This window comes from Schistocerca gregaria, chromosome 5 (genome assembly GCF_023897955.1).
Source record: "Schistocerca gregaria isolate iqSchGreg1 chromosome 5, iqSchGreg1.2, whole genome shotgun sequence".
NCBI lineage: Eukaryota > Metazoa > Arthropoda > Insecta > Orthoptera > Acrididae > Schistocerca > Schistocerca gregaria.
In genome coordinates, this window is record NC_064924.1 from 427,781,071 (window position 1) to 427,805,184 (window position 24,114).

The 24,114-nt window shown below is 38.8% G+C and overlaps 1 protein-coding gene across 2 annotated transcripts in view; it reads right to left on the minus strand.

Moving 5' to 3' along the window:
• Positions 1-23,906, minus strand: part of LOC126272244 (GPI ethanolamine phosphate transferase 3) — an 85,775-nt gene extending 61,869 nt beyond the window's left edge. The window contains exons 1-2 of one of the 2 annotated variants that reach the window (XM_049974948.1): positions 22,931-23,906; positions 22,730-22,800 (exon numbers count right to left, since the gene is read on the minus strand). In XM_049974948.1, coding sequence (XP_049830905.1) covers positions 22,730-22,800; positions 22,931-23,745 — 886 coding nt within the window. In that variant the 5' untranslated portion in view covers positions 23,746-23,906. The remainder of the gene's footprint in view (positions 1-22,729; positions 22,801-22,930) is intronic. The other variant, XM_049974949.1, reaches the window with a different exon arrangement.
• Positions 23,907-24,114: the final 208 nt, after the last annotated feature.

Sequence of the window (24,114 nt, forward strand, 5' to 3'; positions counted from 1 at the left end):
ACCAGGAAAGTAGCCTTTCTACCATATGCGGGGCCTATATCTGCCAAGATCAGCAGAATCCTGAAGAAACACAATATCAAGAGTGTGTTCTGCCCACCTAACAAGATCAGGACGCTCCTTGGAACTGTCAAGGATGATTTGGGGTTAAGGAAACCTGGTGTCTACCATATACCATGTGAATGCGGGATGGCTTACATCGGTCAAACTACAAGAACAGTTGAAATAAGATGTAAAGAACACCAGAGACACACCAGGTTACGACAGGTAACTAAATCTGCAATAGTAGAACATTGCCTTGACCTTGAGCACACCATGGAGTATGACAAAACTAGGATCCTGGCTCAGACCCCCGATTCTGGGCTAGTGTCATTAATGAATCGATTGAAATCAAGATGACGGAGAACTTGATCAACCGAGAAGCAGGATATCAGCTTAGTACTGCGTGGAATCCTGCTTTGGAACTACTACAGAAACAACGGAAGGAAGTTCCATCCTCCAGGAATGAGCTACAGACGTCCAAGGGTATAAGTAACGGAACAGAAAGGCATACTCGACACCAGGCGGCAGCAAGCTCCTTGGAGGATGGCCATCATAATATGCAGCTCCAACAACAGTCGGATGCCACAGGAAGCGCACCTCACAGGCGCACACCGGGTTCAGAAGGCCAGGACAATGGCTCGGCCACGAGAGAAACTCGCCGCGGTCGCGGACAGCATAAGGAGCTTCAGCAGAGCCATGATAGTGCTAGGATCGCGCCTATCGGGCGCGGACCCAATAGGGAACGCCTTGGGACGTCCGATACCTCAGAAGAGAGCCGCAACGGGCGCGGACCGAAGAGGAAGCGCCTAGAGACTGATACCACCGACAGAAATGGCCACAGCGGGCGCGGACGCCATAGGGAGCACCACACACCGCCCAGGCATAAATATGGGACGAGGTCAGCTCGCCAACCAGTCTCAGGGAACACCTGATGAAGACGCCGAGTTACGACGTCGAAATATCGTGTTGGGAAGACGCGGACCACCGGCAGTACACCCGATTTTACGAGATGTCATGTTAGTTGTTAGCTTACAATTCCATGTCACAGTAAAAACTTAATTCATAAAAGGGGGTGGCAATAAGCCATTTATTTAATGTTTTCCTACATGCACTCCCTTAAAGATCTTGTGCCATCTGTAGAAGCTTATTAACCAGTTTACGGCCCATTAGCCAATAGATATTAATTGCCTTTGATAGTCTATGGTATGACTTATGTATGGACTTACTTTTTCTTGTTTTGTAATCTGTGAATATTACTTCTACAGTTTAATTCATGCCAATTCCCTTTCGTGCAGATTAACACTTGGTGTACATGTATATAGATTTATAACAGTCATTATTTTATATTCAGAGAACAAGGGCTTACAATGAGTTTTATTGGAGAACATGTAATGGCTCTCATTGCTTTCTTCTGCAGAAATAAAATTTTGAACATGGCTTGAGTTTCCCCAGAGAATAAGTCCACATGACATAATAATTTGAAAAAATGCAAAATAAGATTTTTTTAACAAGTAACAAGTAATTTAACACTAATGTATTTTATGTTTGCTCCCAGGACAATTTTTCACTTAAGTATACCCAAATAACTTTATACATCTGGGGTCATTAAAATGGTGTTTGTCCCTTTCTGTGTTTTGTTCTCATTCAGGAGGAATCCATTTGCACCAGTCTAACATGAGGATTGGGTGAGAACACTGTCAACAGAATCTTTTATTTTATTTACACCAATGTTGTAATTTAGGAAGGTAGTGTCATCTGCATATTGGAGCTTATAAAGGAGGGTAGGTCATTGGTCATTGTCAAATAAATCCCTGTGGAACTCCCACTTTTGTTTGTTTCTTGGCAGACTTTTCTATGCCAGTGCAGATAACCTGTCTTTGGTTTTTGGAGATAAGACGTGAATAGTAGTTTTAGGCTGTTATCCCTGATGCCACAGAATTGGGGTTTCTGTAGGAGTGTCATGTCCTACACAGACAGATACTTCACAAAGGTCACAGAAAGTGTTAAGGTTGTCTTTGTCACCCTTTTTATACTCAGGAATCACCCTAGATAATTTAAGCTCCTCTGGAAAGTATCCCTCTGACACACATTTATTTATGCTTTGAGTTAATGTACAAACAGTAGAGTCTAACAAAGAGATAGAGGGGCTGGCCAGTACTTACCTCAGCTCAGTACAGCCGATAGATACACAAAAAACAACTGAAAATTTACGTTCCTAGCTTTTGGAATAAATGTTCCTTCATCAGGGAGGAGAGAGGGGAAAGAAAGGGAAGAAGGGAAAGTGGATTTAGTTACTCACAACCCAGGTTATAAAGCAACAGGGAAAGTAGCAAGGATGGAGGCATGGTTGTCAGAGGGAAGCCAAAGATATTCTACTGTAAGTGCTGTGGCAGCTTCAAACCAAAGAGGATGCATACAGAACTAAAGAGGTATATAGTATAAAGATAAACACAACTATGTTGGATGAAAAGATGCCTGAATGGCTAAAGAGGGAAGGGAAAGAGGATAAGACTGAAGAGTAAATGGGAGTGAGATGGTTTAATGTAGGTTCAGTCCAGGGGGATGGCAGGATGAAAGGATGTGTTGGAGTGCAAGTTCCCATCTCCGCAGTTCAGAGGGACTGGTGTTGGGTGGGAGAAGCCAAATGGCACATACGGTGTAGCAGGTTCCTAGGTCCCTAGAATTATGCTGGAGGGCATGCTCCACTACTGGGTATTGGACATCTCCTAGGCGGATCGGGTGTACTGAGCTGAGGTAAGTACTGGCCAGCCCCTCTATCTCTTTGTTAGTATTTGTTTCACATCTTTATATGAGATTTTCCCTTAATCATTTTAACAGTAGAGTCTGTGATTTTCTTCAGCACATTGCAAGACATTGTCATAAATATCAACACTATCTGATGACTTGAAGTTCCATGCTATTTTTAATATAATACTAGGTGTAACATTGGAGAAAGTGAGATTATTACTGTAGGGAATTCCATGATAATTCTTTTCTAAGGGTTTGATGGATCTGTATCAGGTTTACTATTGATATTGCTTTATTCCTAGACAGATTTAACAAAATAATCATTAAAATCTTGTGGAGAGAGATTGATTTTGACCATAGGGGTGATTCTTTGACAATACTGTTTAGAGGATTCCAAGCAGCTCACAAGTGTACATGACTGGTGTTTGCATAGTGGGGTAGTAATTGTTACTGCACTGCTGTAACACAGCTGTTATAGAGTTACTGTGGTCAAGCACCATTTTTTTTATGAATAAATGAAGAACAGTTTAAGATCATGCATCATATTTTCATTTCAAAACAGTAAAAATATTAGAATTGTTAAAGAATGCAACATAATCAAGAAAGTAACAAACCTAGGACATCTACAGCAAACAAGAATGAGTTACAATGATCAACAATTGTCATCACCTTTGAATTCTTCAATATACATGTACAACTTACAGGTTCAGTATCGTGCTCCTAGCCTTCTATGGATTACAAAATACCTCAGTTACTTATTGAGAAAAACATAATTTATAACTAAAATTCTGAACTAATTTACATCTTCACTGAGAACTAGTAAATAACAAAATTACATCATGAACCATGTTTTCTAAATTCTTGTTATCCAGAGAGTAAATTATGTTTTTCTGATTCATGTGTCATTGTATTACCGAAGCATCTTTATTTTACAAAAAATCCTGATATTTCAAAGTACTGCTGCCTCTAAATATTATGACCTTCCACTATTGATATTCAAGCTACTGTTGCAGTCTTCAGTCCAGAGACTGGTTTGATGCAGCTCTCCATGCTACTCTATCCTGTGCAAGCTTCTTCATCTCCCAGTACCTACTGCAACCTACATCCTTCTGAATCCGCTTAGTGTATTCATCTCTTAGTCTCCCTCTACGATTTTCACCCTCCACGCTGCCCTCCAGTACTAAATTGGTGATCCCTTGCTGCCTCAGAATTCAATATATCTTCTGTTGCCCAAGGATTTTTACTAGCCCTTGTCACAGAGCGTAGCTTAATCATAGCTAACACTTAGTTTAAAATTCATGAAAGGAGGTTGTATACGTGGAAGAGGCCTGGAGACACGGGAAGGTTTCAGATAGATTATATAATGGTAAGACAGAGATTTAGGAAGCAGGTTTCAAATTGTAAGACATTTCCAGTGGCAGATGTGGACTCTGACCACAATCTATATGTTATGAACTGGAGATTAAAACTGAAGAAACTGTAAAAAGGTGGGAATTTAAGGAGATGGGATCTGGATAAACTGAAAGAACCAGAGGTTATAGAGAGTTGTAGAGAGTTTCACAGACAGCATTACAGAACGATTGACAAGAACGAGGGAGAGAAATACAGTAGAAGAAGAATGGATAGCTTTGAGAGATGAAATAGTAAAGGCAGCAGAGGATCAAGTACGTAAAAAGATGAGGGCTAGTAGAAATCCTTGGGTAACAGCGGAGATATTGAACTTAATTGATGAAAGGAGAAAATATAAAAAAGCAGTAAATGAAATAAGCAAAAATGAATACAAACATCTCAAAAATGAAACTGACTGGAAGTGCAAAATAACTAAGCAGGAATGGCTAGAGGACAAATGTAAGGATGTAGAGGCATATATCAAGAGCTCGGATGGAAAACTAGTTCTAAGCAAAGAAGGGAAAGCAGAAAGGTGGTTGGAACATGTAGAGGGTCTATACAATGATGGAAAGCCAGTTCTAAGCAAGGAAGGGAAAATAGAAAGGTGGATGGAATATGTAGAGGGTCTATACAAGGGCGATGTACTTGAGGGCAATGTTATGGAAATGGACGAGGACGGAGATGAAGATGAAATGGGAGACACGCTACTGCGTGAAGAATTCGTCGGAGTACTGAAAGAAGTAAGTCTAAAGAAGCCCCCGGGAGTAGACAGCATTCCATTATAACTACTGAAAGCCTTGGGAGAGCCAGTCCTGACGAAACTCTACCATCTGGTGAGCAAAATGTATGAGACAGGCGAAATACCCTTAGACTTCAAGAAGAATATAATAATTTCAATCCCAAAGAAAGCAGGTATTGACAGGTATGAAAATTACCAAACTCGGTTTAATAAGCTGCGGCTGCAAAATACTAACACGAATTCTTTACAGACAAATGGAAAAACTGGTAGAAGTTGACCTCGAAGAGGATCCGTTTGGATTCCGTAGAAATGTTGGAACACGTGAGGCAATACTGACCCTATGACTTATCTTAGAAGCTAGATTAAGGAAAGACAAACCTACATTTCCTGACAAGGCAAACCTACGTTTCTAGCATCTGTAGACTTGGGGAACACTTTTGACAATGTTGACTGGAATACACTCTTTCAAATTCTGAAGGTCGAAGAGGTCAAACACAGGGAGCGAAAGGCTATTTACAATTTGTACAGTAACCAGATGCCAGTAATAAGAGTTGAGGGGCATGAAAGGAAGCAGTGGTTGGGAAGGGAGTAATACAGAGTTGTAGCCTATCCCCGATGTTATTCAATCTGTATATTATGATGTCAGATGACTAGGGCCGGCCTCCCGTCGGGTAGACCGTTCACCGGGTGCAAGTCGTTTGATTTGATGACACAACACCCAGTCCCTGTGCGGAGAAAATCTCCGACTCAGCCGGGAATCGAACCCGGGCCATTAGGATTGACAATCGGTCAAGATGACCACTCAGTTACTGGGGATGGACATCTGTATACTGAGCAAACAGAAAAAGCAAACAAAAGAAAAATTTGCAGTAGGAATTAAAATCTGTGGAGAAGAAATAAAAACTTTGAGATTCGCCGATGACATTGTGGTTCTGTCAGAGACTGCAAAGGATCTGGAAGAGAAATTGAAAGGAATGGACAGTGTCCTGAAAGGAGGATAAAAGATGAACATCAACAAAAGCAAAATGAGACTAATGGAATGTAGTTGAATTAAATCAAGTGATGCTGAGGGAACCAGATTAGGAAATGAGACACTTAAAGTAATAAATGAGTTTTGCTGTTTGGGGAGCAAAATAACTGATGATGATCGAAGTAGAGAGGATATAAAACGTAGACTGGCAATGGCAAGGAAAGCCTTCCTGAAGAAGAGAAATTTGTTAACATCGATTATGGATTTAAGTGTCAGGAATTCATTTAGAAAAGAGTTTGTATGGAGTGTAGCCATGTATGGAAGTGAAACGGGGACGATACATAGTTTAGACAAGAAGAGAATAGAAGCTTTCAAAATTTGGTGCTACAGAAGAATGCTGAAGATTAGATGGGTAGATGACATAAGAAATGAGAAGGTACTGAATCGAATTGGGAAGAAGAGGAATTTGTGGCACAACTTGACTAGATGAAGGGATCGGTTGGTAGGACATATTCTGAGGCATCAAGGGATCACCAATTCAGTATTGGAGGGCAGTGTGTGTGTGTGTGTGTGTGTGTGTGTGTGTGTGTGTGTGTGTGTGTGTGTGTGTGTGAGGGGGGGGGGGGTAAAAATCATAGAGGGAGACCAAGAGATTACTACACTAAGCTGATTCAAAAGGATGTAGATTGCTTTAGTTACTTGGAGATGAAGCAGCATGCGCAGGATAGAGTATCATGGAAGGCTGCATGGAGGGACTGTAGACCACAACAACAACAAGATTACTAATTAAAGAAATGTGTTCGATTTTACCTAATAGGCAATAACTTTTAAGCTATTCTAATTTAAAAGATTTTATGGCTAATATAAAAATTATCTATGAATACAACTAAAATTCCATCGAAAAAGGTGGAGCCTGCCTAATATTTGAAATTGTGTATGAATTACTTTGAGGAACAAGGAAATAAGTATTAATTGTGTGTGTAACTAAAATTACATTAATCATTTCCATTCCAATGGCAAGTGGCACTCAACATAGCGAATTTTGATTTCTATTCCAATGTCGAGCCTCATTTGACACAATTTTCCATAACTCTTAATGTGACTGTACTAGGTGTCAATATTGCGTAGTAGTGAAGCTTGTGTTAATTAGATGTCAAAGTGTAGCTTTTGTATTGAGAGAAATGCTTTAATTATTACATTCAAGACAGGAAATAACAACAGGCTAATTCTTCATGCACAGCCCCTTCCGAAAGAAAATTTTAGAACTTTTTAAGAAATGGCTGTCCGAAAATGAGAGCAACAGTGATTTTGATGATGACATTCATTCATCTGTAAAGAATTCTAGTGAAATGACAATAGAAACCATCTACCCTGAAGAGTTTAATGAATACCACCCACTGGAAAGTTCTGGATTGTAATGATTATGTAAATATATTTGAATGAAAGCACAATTTTTGTTTTAATGTAGACCTTAACTGTTGGTCTACAGTCCCATTGGTTCCACAAAGAGACTCGCACAATTCTCTGTGGTACATTTGACACTCAGGCGGTGATGATTTAAATAAGAGCACACACAGAAGTCTTGCGTCTGCATTACAGAATGCAAAGGGTTACCATAAAATGTATGAAGTAGACCAATGTAAATAATTTTCTGCAGTTTTGGTACAAACATGCTCAAAATTAGGCTGTATATAGAACCATGAAACAAGAGAAAATGTTTGTTGAGAGCTGGATAATTACTGTCAGGAAGAATTGAATGGAGTTGCAATACAGTATTGTTGGTAGTAGCAAATGATCCTCGGTAAATCTACATACATATTCTACAAGTCACTGTACAATCATGGTGGAAGGTATCTCTTACTAATATTTATGATACCCAGTCATATTCCATTTGTGAACTGACCAAAAGAAAAATGGCTGTCTGTATTCCTCTGTAAGTAGCCTATCTTGTTCTCATGACCTCTGTGCAAGATATACAAAGGTGGTAGCAGAATGGGCAAACACTCTTCTTCAATTATAGTTGCTCTAGATCTATCCACCAGTGTTTTATGAGAACTATGTCATCTTTGTTCTGAAGATTAACACTTAAGTTCAATGAACATTTCTGATGCACTTCCATAATGAGTATACCATCTTGTTACGATCCTAGCAACATGTCTATGAGTTTGTCTGGTGTCTATTATTACGATTTCTCAATAAGGACTTCAAATGCTGGAACAAAACTGTAGAACTGGTGACACCAGCGTCTTGTATGCTGTAGAGTATATAGGCACTTCTGACACCAATTGTAAATGTATACAAGGTTTGGGAAAGGGGGGAGGCGGTTCTTACATATGCCTTGTACAACAGGGTGCAGGAGGTCGAGCAGTCAGGATTAGAGGGCGGGCATCCAGGGCTGCCATTAAATGACAAAACGGGGGGGGGGGGGGGGGGGGGGGGGCTTTTACAGAAGCTTATAGGCAATCCACTATACTGTCCAGTGTGGAATGTGGTTTGATGTAGATGTAAATCCAGTGCTTTAATCATTGTGCCACCTCACCTTACTTCTTGTTGATTTTTACGAAACATAAATGTGATTATGGTCAATATTAAGCCAGTAGCAAGAGATAAACATCAGGTATTTCTCATGGACAAGGAAGCAGTATTGTCCTCTATCTGCTGTGCTTTCTGTTAATTTTACTAGTATATTACATTTAGCGTGTATAAGCAAAAATATTTTATGTCAGTATAATAATAACAGTTTCTACCAGCTGCTTCTTTTTATTGAAGTACACCTTACTTGTTCCATGCCATTACTAAAGGTGTTCCTTCATCAAGATCGGATTTACAGAACATTAGTGAATGAATGGGTGAACGTACAGCTTGGTACTTAAGTATTTCTTTTGTCCAATAGCCTTGGAAACCTACACAAAATCAGTTAGCAACAAAAACTGTTGTTCTAAAAGCAATGATTAGTAATAGTCAAAAAATTAACTAATAATGTGTGCTTAACATGTTCCATGTGTAGTACCATACATAACTGAATTTCATAATATATCATGTAGTGTTAGAATAGTTACAAAAACAACAAAATGTCCAGGGATTTTCAATTACATTAATCATTGTATCTTAGTCTAAATGAGCCAAAATACTTTACATCAGAACAGAATACTGATGATTTCATAGCTGTTCCATTTCCAAATAGATGTGGTGTTGGAGAGTTAAATAGTCTACTACATGGTCGTTCATTCCACGGATTGTGGTCAGTTCTTAACCAAATAACAACCAACACTGGGAGGCGCACCGACCTTTTGCACAAGTGGAAGAAAATAATTCACCCAGTTGTGACTGAGGCACTGAAAACAGGCTGTTCACCATGTAATTCGAGAATTTGCCTCTGAGAGCTTTCCGCTGTGATCCAGCAGAGTTCCTAGTGATGGGGGAGGGACCAATACACTATGTTTGTGGGTTGGATATTAGTTGGAGTTTGAGATAATTGTAATAGTATTTGTGATGTAGCCTTATGCTAAATAAAGAAACGCCTATACAGTAGTATAGACAAGTTTACGTCTCCATTTAATATGCTCATTCCATCAGTCAACGTTAGACTTTCTCCAATACTCCTGTAATATTTATTTAAGCTTAAAAATATGCCTAGTGTTACTATTTATATATATTAAAAACAAAGATTCCAAGACTTACCAAGCGGGAAAGCGCCAGCAGACAGGCACATGAACCATACACACAAACACACACACAGAATTACGAGCTTTCGCAACTGGCAGTTGCTTCGTCAGGAAAGAGGGAAGGAGAGGGGAAAATGAAAGGATGTGGGTTTTAAGGGAGAGGGTAAGGAGTCATTCCAATCCCGGGAGCGGAAAGACTTCCCTTAGGGGAAAAAAAGGACAGGTGTACACTCGCGCATACACACACACATATCCATCCGCACATACACAGACACAAGCTTGTGTCTGTGTATGTGCGGATGTGTGTGTGTGTGTGTGTGTGTGTGTGTGTGTGTGTGTGTGTGTGTGTGTGTGTGTGTGTGTGTGCGCGCGCGCTGCGCGCGCGCGCGCGCGCGCGCGCGCGCGCGAGTGTACACCTGTCCTTTTTTTCCCCTAAGGGAAGTCTTTCCGCTCCCGGGATTGGAATGACTCCTTACCCTCTCCCTTAAAACCCACATCCTTTCATTTTCCCCTCTCCTTCCCTCTTTCCTGACGAAGCAACTGCCAGTTGCGAAAGCTCGTAATTCTGTGTGTGTGTTTGTGTGTTTTGTTCATGTGCCTGTCTGCCGGCGCTTTCCCGCTTGGTAAGTCTTGGAATCTTTGTTTTTAATATATTTTTCCCATGTGGAAGTTTCTTTCTATTTTATTTATATATATTATTATATAGGGAGACGCTTTCCTTCTTATCATGACCAGGAAGTCTCTCCAGACACGGGTTTCTGGGCAACTTTTCCGTTAAACCTCTCCAGTCGTTTTCCTTCCCCCTCAACCCTTCTGACTCCAATAGCTTGTACACATCAACATTCCCCCCCCCCCCCCCCTCCCCCCGTACAGGCACTTGGCAGCAGATATTTTATCTATCCAAGTACATATGATTATAATTCTAATTTACTATAAACACAACTGCTATCAGAGGCAACTTTTTATGGTCTAATGAGTTGTGGACTCACTTTATAACTTTTTTTTAACTATCGTTTGTAGATCTCGTGGACCATGGCTCCTGCAAACAGAGGGATGGTTTGCATGTTTCAATGATACAGACAGACATGCTTTCTACATTCACATCAGAGGGTTATCTGTGTAGAGACCAAATTAACACATGATTTTTGAAAAGTGGCAGCAACCTTTTCTAATAGTTAGAGGGGTAACAGTCTACATGATTTACTGTTCTGACCTTGTAGTATTGGCCAAAACATGGCCTTGAGATGTTGGTACGGTGGGTTGTTGAAAGCCATGATCTTTGGCTCCTTGTCCTCACAACAGGTTCCAAAACTAGATTAATTTCTTGCACTTTAGCTCTTTCTATTGACAGAACAAAGAATTTTGCCTTTTGAAGTTGAATAATGGGCACCAATTTTATCTCATAACTTCCAGAGAAAATAAATCTGGGAATGTGGAATATTAGATCCCAAGATAGCTTAGGTATGTTTAAGATATATATTATGGGAATTAATGAAAAGTGGTGGTAGAAAGAACAAGATTTCTTATCAGGTGAGTACAGGGATGTGAGCAAAAAATTAAGCAACCGTAACACAAGAGTAGGTATAGCAACCGTAACAAGAGTAGGTATAACAATGACAAAGAAAATACAAGTGTGGTTAAACTACTAAGAACAACATAGTGAACAGGTTATCATAACCAGGTAGTCAGAAATTCACACTCCACACAGTGTACAGAACAACTTAATCATTGCTAAAACCTGGATTAGGAATCAAGAAAAATGGCTGTAGGCTTAGAAAAGTTCTACAGACATTCAAGTGTTTCCCTGGTTTGATAACACAAGAGACTCAGAAACCATCTTATGCTCTGCAAAAACCACCCACAAGCAGCCATGGATGCTAACTAAAATTTATTAGTTATGAAATGCACATTAAAGCTGAAGAAGCTGCAGTAAGGAAGGAAATTCAGGAGATAGGTGCTTGGTAAGTTGATATAACCAGAGGTCGCTGAGAGTTTCAAAGAGAGCTTTAGGCAATGGCTGAAATAGATTAAAAATGCAGTAGACGATAGATAAGTATATAGAAGAGATAGAGAGAGGAGCAACAAACAGATTTACTTTCTCCTTAAAGTTATGAGATAAAATCAGTGGCCGTTATTCATCTTAGATACCACACAAAATATTTAATTTACTTGATGAAAGGAGAAATAGAAAATTATCAAACAGAGCAGCCAAAAGGGAATACAGATCACTAGTAAAATGAGAAGTGCAAAAATGGAACATATGAATGATCAAAGAAGAAATGTTAAGCTGTAGGAGGACATGAAATATACATGCTGCTTATAGGAAAGTCAAGAAACTTGTGGAGTAAAGAGAAGTAGCTATAAAAACATCAAGAGTTCATACGACAAGCAAGTACTAAGCAAAGAAGGGGAGGCTGAAATATGAAAGCCATATATGTAGTGTAGGGCTATATAAAAGGTAAAAACATGAAGGTAACATTATAGAAATGGACAGGATTTGGACAAAGATGAGATGGGGGATGGAACACTGTGAGAAGAATATGAGAAGCACTGAAAAACTGAAGTCAAAACACGGCACATGAAGCACATCACATACCCTCAGAAATATTACAATCCTTCGGAGGATCAATCATGAAAGAACTGTGCCATCTGTTCTGTAGAAGATATGACACAGATGTAATAAGTCCAGTATCAAACACAGCAGTTGCTGACAGATGTATTACCAAACCACAATTTAATAAGTCATGGTTGCCAACACCACACTGGGGAACGCCAGTTTGGAGAAATATAGTAACATGCAAAGCAATCACTAGTCCCACAACTTACCTCAGAAGACAGATTCAAGAAAGGCAAACTGACATTAACAGCAACTGTAGATATTTGTAAATCTTCGACACTCACTTATTTATTGGCTTTTCTGTTTTAACCTTTCTGTAGTTAATGTGCATTTCTTACCAGACTTGTTTGGTTTTGTTTGTTAAGCACCTTCTTCAGTCACTCTGGGAATATGGATCCTTAATATTTGCCCGCATTTTGTTATTTATAGATTAAAAAGTATTTCCTTACAAAATTGGCATAACATTTACTTACACAAACAGAATATGTAAAAATGAGGCAGAGACAAAGTAAGTAAATAGCACAAATATCTTATAAGGAAATGCTGTTTTTTATCTACAGAATCAAAATGTGGAAAAACATAACCTACCTAAATTTCCAAAATGACTATAAAAAGTGTTTTATAAATAAAAGGGAAAAAACCTCTTTAACTGGTGTAAGAAAAAAAAAAAAGATAACTGATTCTAACAGGTGCCGTGCATCATGGTCATGCAAACGAATGTAAATGAGAAGTGAAAGAGACAGGGTTGTAACCTGTGCCGCACATTATTCAATTTGTACACAGTACAAGCAGTAAAAGAACATGGGGAAAAAGTCTGAAATGGAATTGAAATCCAGGAATAGGAAATAAAAGCTAAGGTTTGCAAATGATGCTGCAATTCTGTCAGAGATGGCATCCAACTAACATTTGAGTGGAATGGATAGCATCTTGAAAACAGCTTACAAGATGAATATCAACAAAAGTAATTGAATGTAGTTAATTAAATCAGGTAATGCTAAGGGAATTACATTAGGAAAGAAGGCACTAAAAGTAGTAGACGTGTTCCACTATTTGGGCAGTAAAATAATTGATGATGGACAAATTGGAGAGAATATAAAAATGCAGACTGGCAACTCCAAGAAAAGTATTTCTGAAAAAGATAAATTTATTAACATTCAATATAAAATTAAGTGTTAAGAAGTCTTTTCTGAAAATAACTGTCTAGAGTGAAGTTTTACATTGAAGTAAAGTGTTGACAATAAACAGCATAAACAAGATAAGCATAGCAGTTTTTGAAATGTAGTGCCCCAGACGAAGAGTGAAGATTATGAGGGTAAATCAAGTAATTAATGAAGTGGTGCTACATAGCACTGAAGCAAAAAGAGTTTTGTGCATAGGTTGGACGTGGAATCAAGGAAGTGACAGAATTTGGTAATGGGCAAAATTGTAGTGGAAGGCCAAGGTTTGACTAAAGTTAGCAGTGTCAAGTAGAAGTAGGAGGTAGGAGGTAGTAGTTATGTGGAGCTACAGAGGCTGGCACAGGAGAGACTATTGTGGAAAGATACAATGAATGTGGCTTCTGTGTGAAGACTACTCAACAACAACAACAACTACAACTACAACTACAACTACAACTACAACTACAACTACTACTACTGTTGGTGGTATAACAGCACCTTCTAGAGTAGATCTATTGCAGTTGCTTTAGATTCCTTACTAGGTTCAATGTTCTCTGCCACTGTTAGTAAGTAAGCACCGAAACTGATGGTGACTGGTTTCACGGTATCATCATTTCTGACAGAACAAGTATAGTCTATTGTAGGCGATTCAACTCACTGATTTTATTTGTTTCTTGCTTAACGATATCATTTTTTATTCTGGGAACACTGTCTTGGTGAAAGGTCAGTGAGCGGCTATATCTGGAGGTCAGAGCCGTTTGGTTTTCAATTGTAATAATCTGCTTATGAAGTGCTGCTATGACATTACTGACTTTACCAGAAACAGAAATGACACTTACGGAAAAGTATTTTGCAGTAATTTGACATGCTTATTCAGAAATAGTGTCAAGGCCTCAAGCACAATACATAAAAAACTTATTTTATTAACTGGTAAGAATGACAGCCATGTGATGTAGCAACTGTCACAGTATGTGACTACAATGATTCTCGTGGTTTAAGGTATTTTATATTGACTGACTGTTCCACTGGTTCTTGATAAAATATTTTATATATTGTGAATGCAACACACACAACACTAGTATAATATTCTACAATATTTATTATTTGTTACATGAATCGGTTTTCGACTGTTACACCATCCTCAGATACTATGTGGTGCAATGAAATGTGTTGGGTCAAAGATTTTAAAATAGTGCATCTACAGAAGATCTCCATTTCCTGAGATGAAAAATGTTGATGTTAGAATTAGGAATAAAACAACTAGAATTATTTAATTGTAAATGTGATGTAGTGCTCTTCAGTTGAAATTTCCGGGCTGAGAGGCCATGGTCAGTGTATAAAGTTTCCACCTAATGTTTCGTTTCCATTTGCAGGAGACACCTTCTGAGGTCGTGTGGCTACTGCCACTGAGACTCCAGGTGCTCTCACATTTATAGAACGCATAGACGGCCCCACCATTCGTCACGTCATGCTGATGGTATGCGTATCTTTGGAAGGCATCATCATTCTCAATTAAGAGTAATCGATTGTCATTCTGCTGGCGCAACATCGACATCCATATTTTGTCTAAATTTAAAACTTCCTCTTTTCTATTAAAATTGTTGTGGTGTTTGTGAATCTCTATTGCTTCTCTGTACATGCACGCATAATAATGGGATGTTCATGCTAGAATGCTTGTCTCATTTTATTTAATTCTGTGGCTCCCATCTCGGAATACATGCTCAACTACAGCCGATTTTTCGATGAGTCCTAAGCGACAATTTCTTTTATGTTTGGCTAAGCAGGTGTTTACACTCCTTTCGTTGTTCCAATATATACTTGTCCTCAACTGCATGAAATTTTCTATACCCCAGGTGTTGCTAGGGAGTGTCAGGCGTCTTTTGCAGTTCTTAAATATTCCTTAATCTTCTTGGTGGGTCTGAAGATTGTTTCGATTACATACTTGGCCATAACTTTCCCAATATGGTCTGTGACTTTATTAATGAAAGGTAGGAAAACTTTTCCTGTAGGTGACCGTTGTTGCTCTGGACTTCTGGCTTATTTTCTTCTTTGATGGAGGGCTCGATCAATTTCCTTGCTGGTATATCCATTTTCCATGAAGGCTACCGTAAGTGATTTTAGTTCATCTTGTAAGCAAGCCGGCTCGCAGATTTTGTTGGCTCTGTCCATCAAGGTTTTCATGACACCTCTTTTTTGTCTAGGATGATAGTTTGATTCCTTGTGGAGGTATCGATCCGTATGAGTGTTCTTTCTATATACCTTGTGGCCCAGCATTCCATCCACCCATTTAATCACCGACACGTCCAGGAAATTAAGTTGACCGTTGCTCTCTTTCTCCATCGTAAACTGTATCTTCGGGTTAATACTGTTCAGATGCACCAAGAAGACATCCAGCTCTTTTTCACCATGCGGCCACACTACAAATGTGTCATCAACATAGCGGTACCATTTGGCTGACTTTTTCCTGGCAGTCTGCAGTGCTCGCTGTTCAAAGATCTCCATAAATAAATTGGCAACAACTGGGCTGAGAGGGCATCCATCGCCACCCTGTCGATCTGTTTGTAAAACTCATTGTACTGGAAATAAGTTGTCGTCAGGCAGTGTTAAATAAAGCCACTACGTCAGTCGGAAAAATATCTGCACTATATGAAACAGCTTCGTTAACAGGCACCACGGTAAACAATGAGACTACATCGAAGCTCACAAGAATATCACTTGAGCTGACGTTAATCTTCCTCAGTATTTCAATAAAATGTGCCGAGTTTTTAATGTAAGGGTCCATTCTGCCAAAGTATGGTTGCAGCAAGCAGGCGAGATATCTGGTCACCTCTTGTGTTGGAGATCCTATGGCACTCACAATCGGTCTCAACGGCATCTGTTGTTCATGCACCTTTGGGAGTCCATATAGTCTGAGTGGATAAGCTTCCGTTTTGCAGACATCTGAAGAAAGAGAAGATTGTTTTATGAGTTAACTGATATTTCTCAAAATTTTGATTGTATGATCCTTCTGAAGCTTTTTATACGTAGTGGGGTCCAAAAGGACACTAATCTTTAGTGTTCAGCAAAAACCGTAGCATTTCCTTTATCAGCTGCAAGTACAATAATACTCTTATCTGCATTGATCTCCCTCAGTGTCCTCAAGATAAACAGTAAGTGCTACACACAATTCTAACTGGGGAGAAATCATGTAGGGCATTCCCCAAGGCTCAATCTTATGTCCACTAGTGTGCCTCATATGTAAACGATCTGTGAACCATCTTCCGCCTTACAAAACACAGAATTAGTTTGCTAAGTCCACCGCTGGCGCGCTGCCAAGATTGCGTAAGCTGTTCGGAGGGTTGCGTTGGCCGCCTTTGTAGGCAAAACATGCTGTTGCATCCTTGAGCCCCTGGTTCTAGATGTACCCTTGTCCGGTTCTCAGCTACGCTACAGATCAGTTTGCATATAAACAATTTATTTATAAAAATATACAGTACAATCACCAACAAATTTTACATATTCACATACACCTTTACCGTTTAACCAAATGAATAGAGACTCATTTATAGATATTTTTGCAGATTCCACTAGTATTGTAATCATTCCAAGTACACATACAGAAACAGAAGAAATGGTAGACAATGTTCTTACACATATAACTGACTGGTTTTCTGAAAATGGTCTCACCCTCAGTTTTAAAAAGACACAGCATATCCAGTTCTGCACATGTAGGGACCTACACCAAGGGTACGTCTTAAGTGTCCATATTGATGAGAATTCAAACAGGAAAGAGCACATATTGGAAAGCCTAAAAGAACTTAGTTCAGTCACACTTGCACTATGAATCATTTAAAATCTTGGGGGGGGGGGGGGGGGGGGGGGGGGATAAATCAATAAGTTGACATACTGTGCACATTTTCATTCATTGATGTCATATGGAATAATGTTCTAGTGTAACTCATCTTTAAGAAAGTAATTCTTTATTGCTCAAAAACATGCGGAAAGAATGGTATGTGATGTTCACCTATTGTTATCTTTTAAACCTCTCTTTAAGGAACTGGGCATTCTGACTACTGCTTCACAGTATATTTATTCCCTACTACACCTCACTAAACTTCAAAAGAAACAAAGCTGTATACAATTACAATACCAGAACGAAAAATGGCATTCTCTACTCTATGTCAAGGTTGTTTTTGGCATATAAAGGGATGCACATTGCTGCAGCTAAAAGTTTTGACCACTTAACATGTGATATAAAAGTCTGACAGACAGCAAAGTAAAATTTGAAAACAAAATGAAAAAGTTTTTCCATGCCACCTCTCCTCCTATGGCATACACAAATTTCTGTTATAGTAATGTGTATAAGGTGGTGGGTAGGAGATGTTAATTCACACAAATTAATAAGCAAAGTGAATGTCAAATGACTCATTTCACGTCATTATGATTTATCATGCAACATTATCCACAGAACACGAGACAAACAATAAATAAAACACACACACACACACACACACACACACACACACACACAAACACACACACACACACACAAACACACACAAAGGTCATCCCATTTCAATAATGTATGGAGTGCACAAATAATGCCTCCTAAAATCCCTCTGCAAGTCCCTTAAGTAGTCTAATCTTGTGTTCATGGCCACTACACCATCAATATCTTGTCACAACAGGACAAGCAAGTCTTTTTCAGGATAAATCCGGTCAACAGGCTCCAGTGCCTTAAGAGTATCTCTACAGTGTAATGACACATACTATATGTCAAAGAAAATGAAACCATTGGAAAAAGTAACACGGGACATTTTTCACAGACTTAACAATCCACCAAAGCACGCAATAAATAAAAAAATAAAATACCACAATTAGAAGCTCTGAACTGCACAGTAGTTTGTGTAACTGAGCAGTGGTGCACAGGTACAGAAATCTGCCATGTAGAGTTGAGGTGGCACAAGTAGATCCCTGGCAGTTCGGAGGAGTTGACAACAGCTTTGCAGGCTTATGTCAACCATTAATGTAATCAGATTTTGTAAATGACTTTACAACAATTCTTCAGTGTTGTCACAGCTCTATAGCCAGCTACTGTTTCTTCTGCAGACATTAGCATCTCACAGCTGAAAGCTGGCAACTGTGTTGCTAGCTGTTAAGGATCTTCATACAGCATCTCTTCTATATAATTGTCATTATGTCAAAGGGCCGACTTACTTTAAAGCTACTACGAAGGGTGGAGGATCATGCAGAGAACAAAAGCAAAGCAATCTGGGATGTCAAAAAGACACAAGGAGAGGCAAAGAAAGGCATAACAACTTACTGGTAAGGGAGGGAGAGCCACACCTCCTAACAAACTATGTGAATGAGCATCTTTAAAAAAATGCAGGCACCAAAAATTCCCAAAAGCAAATATAACCTCTGTAAATATTTAAAAAAAACATTGGTACACTTACATGAAGAACCAATGTATGTACTGAAACCTGCTTGGAGATTGACAAAACATAATGAATAGTTGCTTCACATCAGGAATATTCCCAGTATATTTAAAACAGGCAAAAGTTATGTGTCTGCTAAGATTCTACTGAATAAGCTGGAAGCACTAGGAACATGGGGGATAGCTAATGACTGGTTCCGATCATATGTAGCAGGTAGGGTACAAAGAGAAGAGGTAACACATACCTCGAATAAATCCAAACTTTTACTAAAACACTTGTCATCAGAACCAAAATACATTAATATAAGACTCGCTATATCTCTGTGCTGGTAACAGCACTATTACTGTCACTGAGAAAAGAGAGAACTCTTTGGAACAAAGCAAATGAAACCCTTGGGAAGTTTACAATTTATCAACCCACACCAATACTATAAATCCAAAAGTAACTCTCTCTGTTACACTTTCACAACTAAACCACTGAAACAATTGCTATGAAATCTGGTATGGAGATAGCCTATGATAATGCTCAATCTGCAAACTATGTTAGAATGTGTGTAGTACAAGTTATATATATGTATATGTTAATGTGTAGTACAAGTTATTTACTGATTTGGAGAATATAACATGAACTACTGAGACACGATTACTCTTTGAAATAGCTATTTACTCTTTCACTTTCAAACTTTACCATATTTGTGGCAATGTTCTGCATAATACGATTCAAAATAAAGAACAGAATTCTTACACAAACCTCAGCATGTTTACACCACACTTCCATACTAATATCAGCCCCAAACCTGACATTTTAGACACTGAACGTCAAGTGTGTCCTACAGCTTCCGAGACGCTTTAAGATTGATAATAATGGCATTATTTAAATGCTGTGCAACAAACAGAGAAACATCATGCCTTTACATGTAGAATGTGCGAAGCTTTAGTGGGGCCACATTTCATTACGATATGCGAGCACACCAGCAGGTAACAGGCAGATTTATGAGGACAGTTGGTGTTATTACAAATCTATTATAAAATTTGGGCTGCACAAAATTACAAACTATCTACTTTCTTTCTTCATCAGTTATTTTCTTTCTTCATCAGTTTAATGCTATTTAACTGCTTCAATAACTCCAGGTTTCACTTTAGCACTGTCACCATCAACACCACTGATATAAATTGACAGCTCAGAGTCTTGGGGTCCAGTCAACGTGTCACTACTAATACCCACACCTAATGCAGAACCCCCAACATGCCATGTGCAGTCATACTTCATTATGTCTAGTTACATGGGGGATGAATCCCTCCATCACTCCACAGTTTTTTTTTTGTACCATCAAGCATTTTAACATCAACTAGTACAACCACTGTACAGGAGTTACCATAGGCAAACTGGAGCAGAGATCAGCAAAGTGCTCATCAAAAATTCCTATATTCGGATGTCATATCCAGTTGAATGGATGTAATCTATAGGAAGGTTCCAACTGAAGTGAACTTTCACAACTTCAATGTACCACCAAATCCTTTGTGCAAAAAGTGTCAGTTATGGGATACTTTGGCACACAGACTCATTTGTTCAGCTCAAAATGGGATTTGGGCATAGGCAAGGAAAACATTGGCTTCAATCACCAGAACGGGCTCTACCACCATCAAGTGTAATATCACTTTCTAACGGGACTGGCACATCCCAGAACAAAACACTGGTCATATTGTTGGTACGTGGCTCATTTCACTCACTCCTAAATTACCACAGCTACTGCGGACACATTACACTAGCAAAGATGCTGCAGAAAGTATGTTGTGTGGTTCCAAAAGTTTTCAATGATCTCTCTTTATTTGCTTTGATGAAGTACACAAGTTGGAATTCAGTGCAGACGTATGACGTCCTGGGAGTGCTAATGGTTTCTACTGGACCAGAATGAGTATCAGAATCTCAAGGAAGGGACTTCTTTATTTTTTTTCCATTTTTAGTGCGAAGAGATTTAATTTACAGAATTAAGATAAAATAATGAAAAAGAAGAGGAAGTAAAGCATGTTGAAGAATATAGGTTGAGAGAGAAAAAACAAGTGGTAAACATTGCTGACACTCGATCGCAGGGTCCTGCATTTGATTCTGGGCCAGGTCGAACGGATTCTCTCTCCTCAGGACTACACGTGTGTGGTGGTGTTCTCATCGTCATTTCTTCATCACCTGAACTGCCTTGAAATATAAGGATTTGCACCAAGAGGCCAAACGTCCCGAACGCAGCCACACGTATGCAATGTATACAATGATTACACAATCCTGAAAGTGTTAAATCCATACTTCCACATTAGTAACAGCAAATCAAAGTAATTGACTTACTATTCATGTGAATAACCTGCTGAACCAATTTCTAGGTAACTCTGTATGGAGACAGCTTTAACCCTGAGGAAAAACGTACACTACAGTAAAAAATTATACCTAATAGGTTGCAGTAAGGATTATATTTTTTACATCAATGACCACAAATAATGTTAAAATGCTAACACATTTCTTGTTTAATGTACATGTTGTACAGTGCACAGATGCCCATGCCCCTAAGCATGCACCACTCAGGAATGCAACACTTACCCAAATAGGCAGACAAGTGAAGACAGCTGATGCTATTGGATCTACAACAGTTTACTTACTCACCACCACATCCTAACAAAACTCATACGCGAGTACACCTGCATGTAGGCAATAAACTAACACTGAACAAGAAAACAAGTGTCATGCATTTCAGTTTGAAGAGGGGGAAATGGCACTGTTAAATTAAATGTAGTTGACATGTCTATAGGTTGTAAGATACTTGAAAGAAAAATGCCATAGGCATGTTACTGGACCTAGAGTCCCATCATTAGCGTGAAACACACAGTCAGTGTCTTAGTTAGCCTACATACTACTCATATGTACATGCAATCCTCAGCTACCGCATTCATTTCTGGGGGAGAGATGGACAAAATATGAACACTATTTTCCAACTGCAGAAAATTTCCATAAAAAATAATAAACATAGTAGTAGGGCTCATTGTAAAGATTGTTCAAAACACAGGCTTTTTAACTATACACTGTGAGTATATTTACCAACCAGTTGTACACATCAGAAACAACACTGATAATTATTGTACAAACAACTCTGTCCACAACCACAAACAAGATCTAGACTGAACTTTTATTTATTTATCAATAGGAAACATAAAACTCAAAACAGCATTTTCCGTCCAGGAACTGTACAATAAATTACCACAGGAGATTAAAAAAAATTCTAAACCAAACTTATTTAAAGAGGTTGTTAAGTGATATATTCTATACATTAAAGAATTACTAAGATTCACAGAGAATGGGTTTGGTAAAAAAATGTAACACAAATAAATAATAATAATAATAATAATAAAACAATCAACATGCCATGTAAGCTTCACACTGTATTTCTACATTTCTCTTCGATTTTTCTGGAAAAAAAAATACTCTTAGAGCTATGTGATGTATAATACTAACACCTTTATCCTTTTTTCCGAGTGCAACATTTCAATCATTACACAGTGATGCTGAGTCAGTCCAGACAGGTAATATCAAGATACACATGGTCAACAAATAGTTCAAACAAAGAGAATAATTTCGGCCTAACGAGGTGGTACAGCATTAAAATAGGAAGAAGAAAAATGGTAAAGTTGCCTTGATTGACACAACAAACCTGAAGCATTGGGGAATCACAGAAGCATAAAGACAGAGATAGATGGGGAAGAGTGAAAAATCATACTTCCAATCATTGGGTAATTTACAGCAGCTTAAACGGGCGGGAATGGGGGGGGGGGGGGGGGGGGGGGGTGTCAAAATTTGGGAACCTACAAATGTTTGTATTACAAAAGGCTCAATTCTTATGTCTTTTTTGCTGCCCATTTATCCATTTGCTCGCAATCTTTTCCTATGCTGCTCGTAGAGTAGATTACAATATTAAGACGAAAATCTCAGGTTATGTTTCAGCACATACCTGTATTTGTCATTCCATGGTCTCCAACAACAAGCAGTATTGTATTATTATCCATAGTGTTAACAACATCACTGAAATTAAAATACAGATATACCAGAATTATAAAGTAGAAAAGCAATTTCTTTGGTAAATGCATCCACACTGCACTGAGTTGGTTATTCATATCATATACAAACAAATGCAATAATGGAGGCTATTTACCTTATTACGTGATTCATTTCCTTGAGCTTTCTTGCCATTTCTGGATGGTGTGGTCCATACCTGTGGCCACAATGATCTACACCCAGGAAATGCGATATTATCAAATGCCAATCTTGTTTTCTAATTTCCGGCAAAAGATGTGTCTGGATACCGCTGTCAACCGTATCCAGATCCCATACATTGAATGACGGATACGCATATTCTCTCAAGAAGCGGCCAGGATACAACCCAGACCATGTGTCATCTCCCATGAAAACGATGCTCCTATTGTGCCTTTTCAGTTGGTCTATGACATTGTCCTCATTGATTTCTGGAGTAGCAAAATTAGAGCCTATGTCAATGAAAGTCGGCAAACTGCCTGTTGTCATCCCTTTAAGTCGCTGCATTGTTGTTGTTGGTGGATCAGCAATAAATTTGTACAATCTGGTTCTTTCGGGTTTTTCCTTCAATAAATCACGTATTACGGTCAGCTTATTTTTAAAGGGTGTTTCCTGCGCGTCCTCATCGTAGGAAACGAAATCAAATTTTAAAGCGTCAATTACAATCAGTATAACTTTAAAGCTATTTACTGCTGAAATAGATTCGTGTTGCGCAGTGCATTGGTCCGTGAATGTCTCCTCATTGCTTGAGTGACTTAAACTGTCGACTCTGTCTTTCGTAAGGTATAAATCACAAATTGTACTAGGTTTAGTGCTATCATTCCGAAATAATGATTCCCTGGTAAGAAGAAAACCGCGACCGAAAAGCAAAATTCCTGTTACTAGTAAATACGAAAACCAAATTAACAAAATAAAATACTTCCACGCCCTTTCCATGCTGCCGGTCACCCCATTTACACACAATCACTCTTCAAGCCATCATCCACACACCATTCACTACCGTGCCTTACGGCGTAAACATTCGGGGAGGTGGGGTATATTTATATTTACATCAGGGCAGGCAACGTAAACGCATCTTCCGGAAAGAATCTATACTCAGAGATGAAACGGTAAGATCGGAACTTCGACCATCTATGGTCGAAGGATCGGAATATAAACAAGGACTTTCTAATTCAGATGCTCTGAAGTATAACCACTGTAATACCATAATGTTATAACAAATGAGCAGCAGACTCCAACATATGTAAAAAGCTTTTAAGTAAATGTTCGTAATTGATCTGAGAAGTTTGGTATAGTGATGAGTTT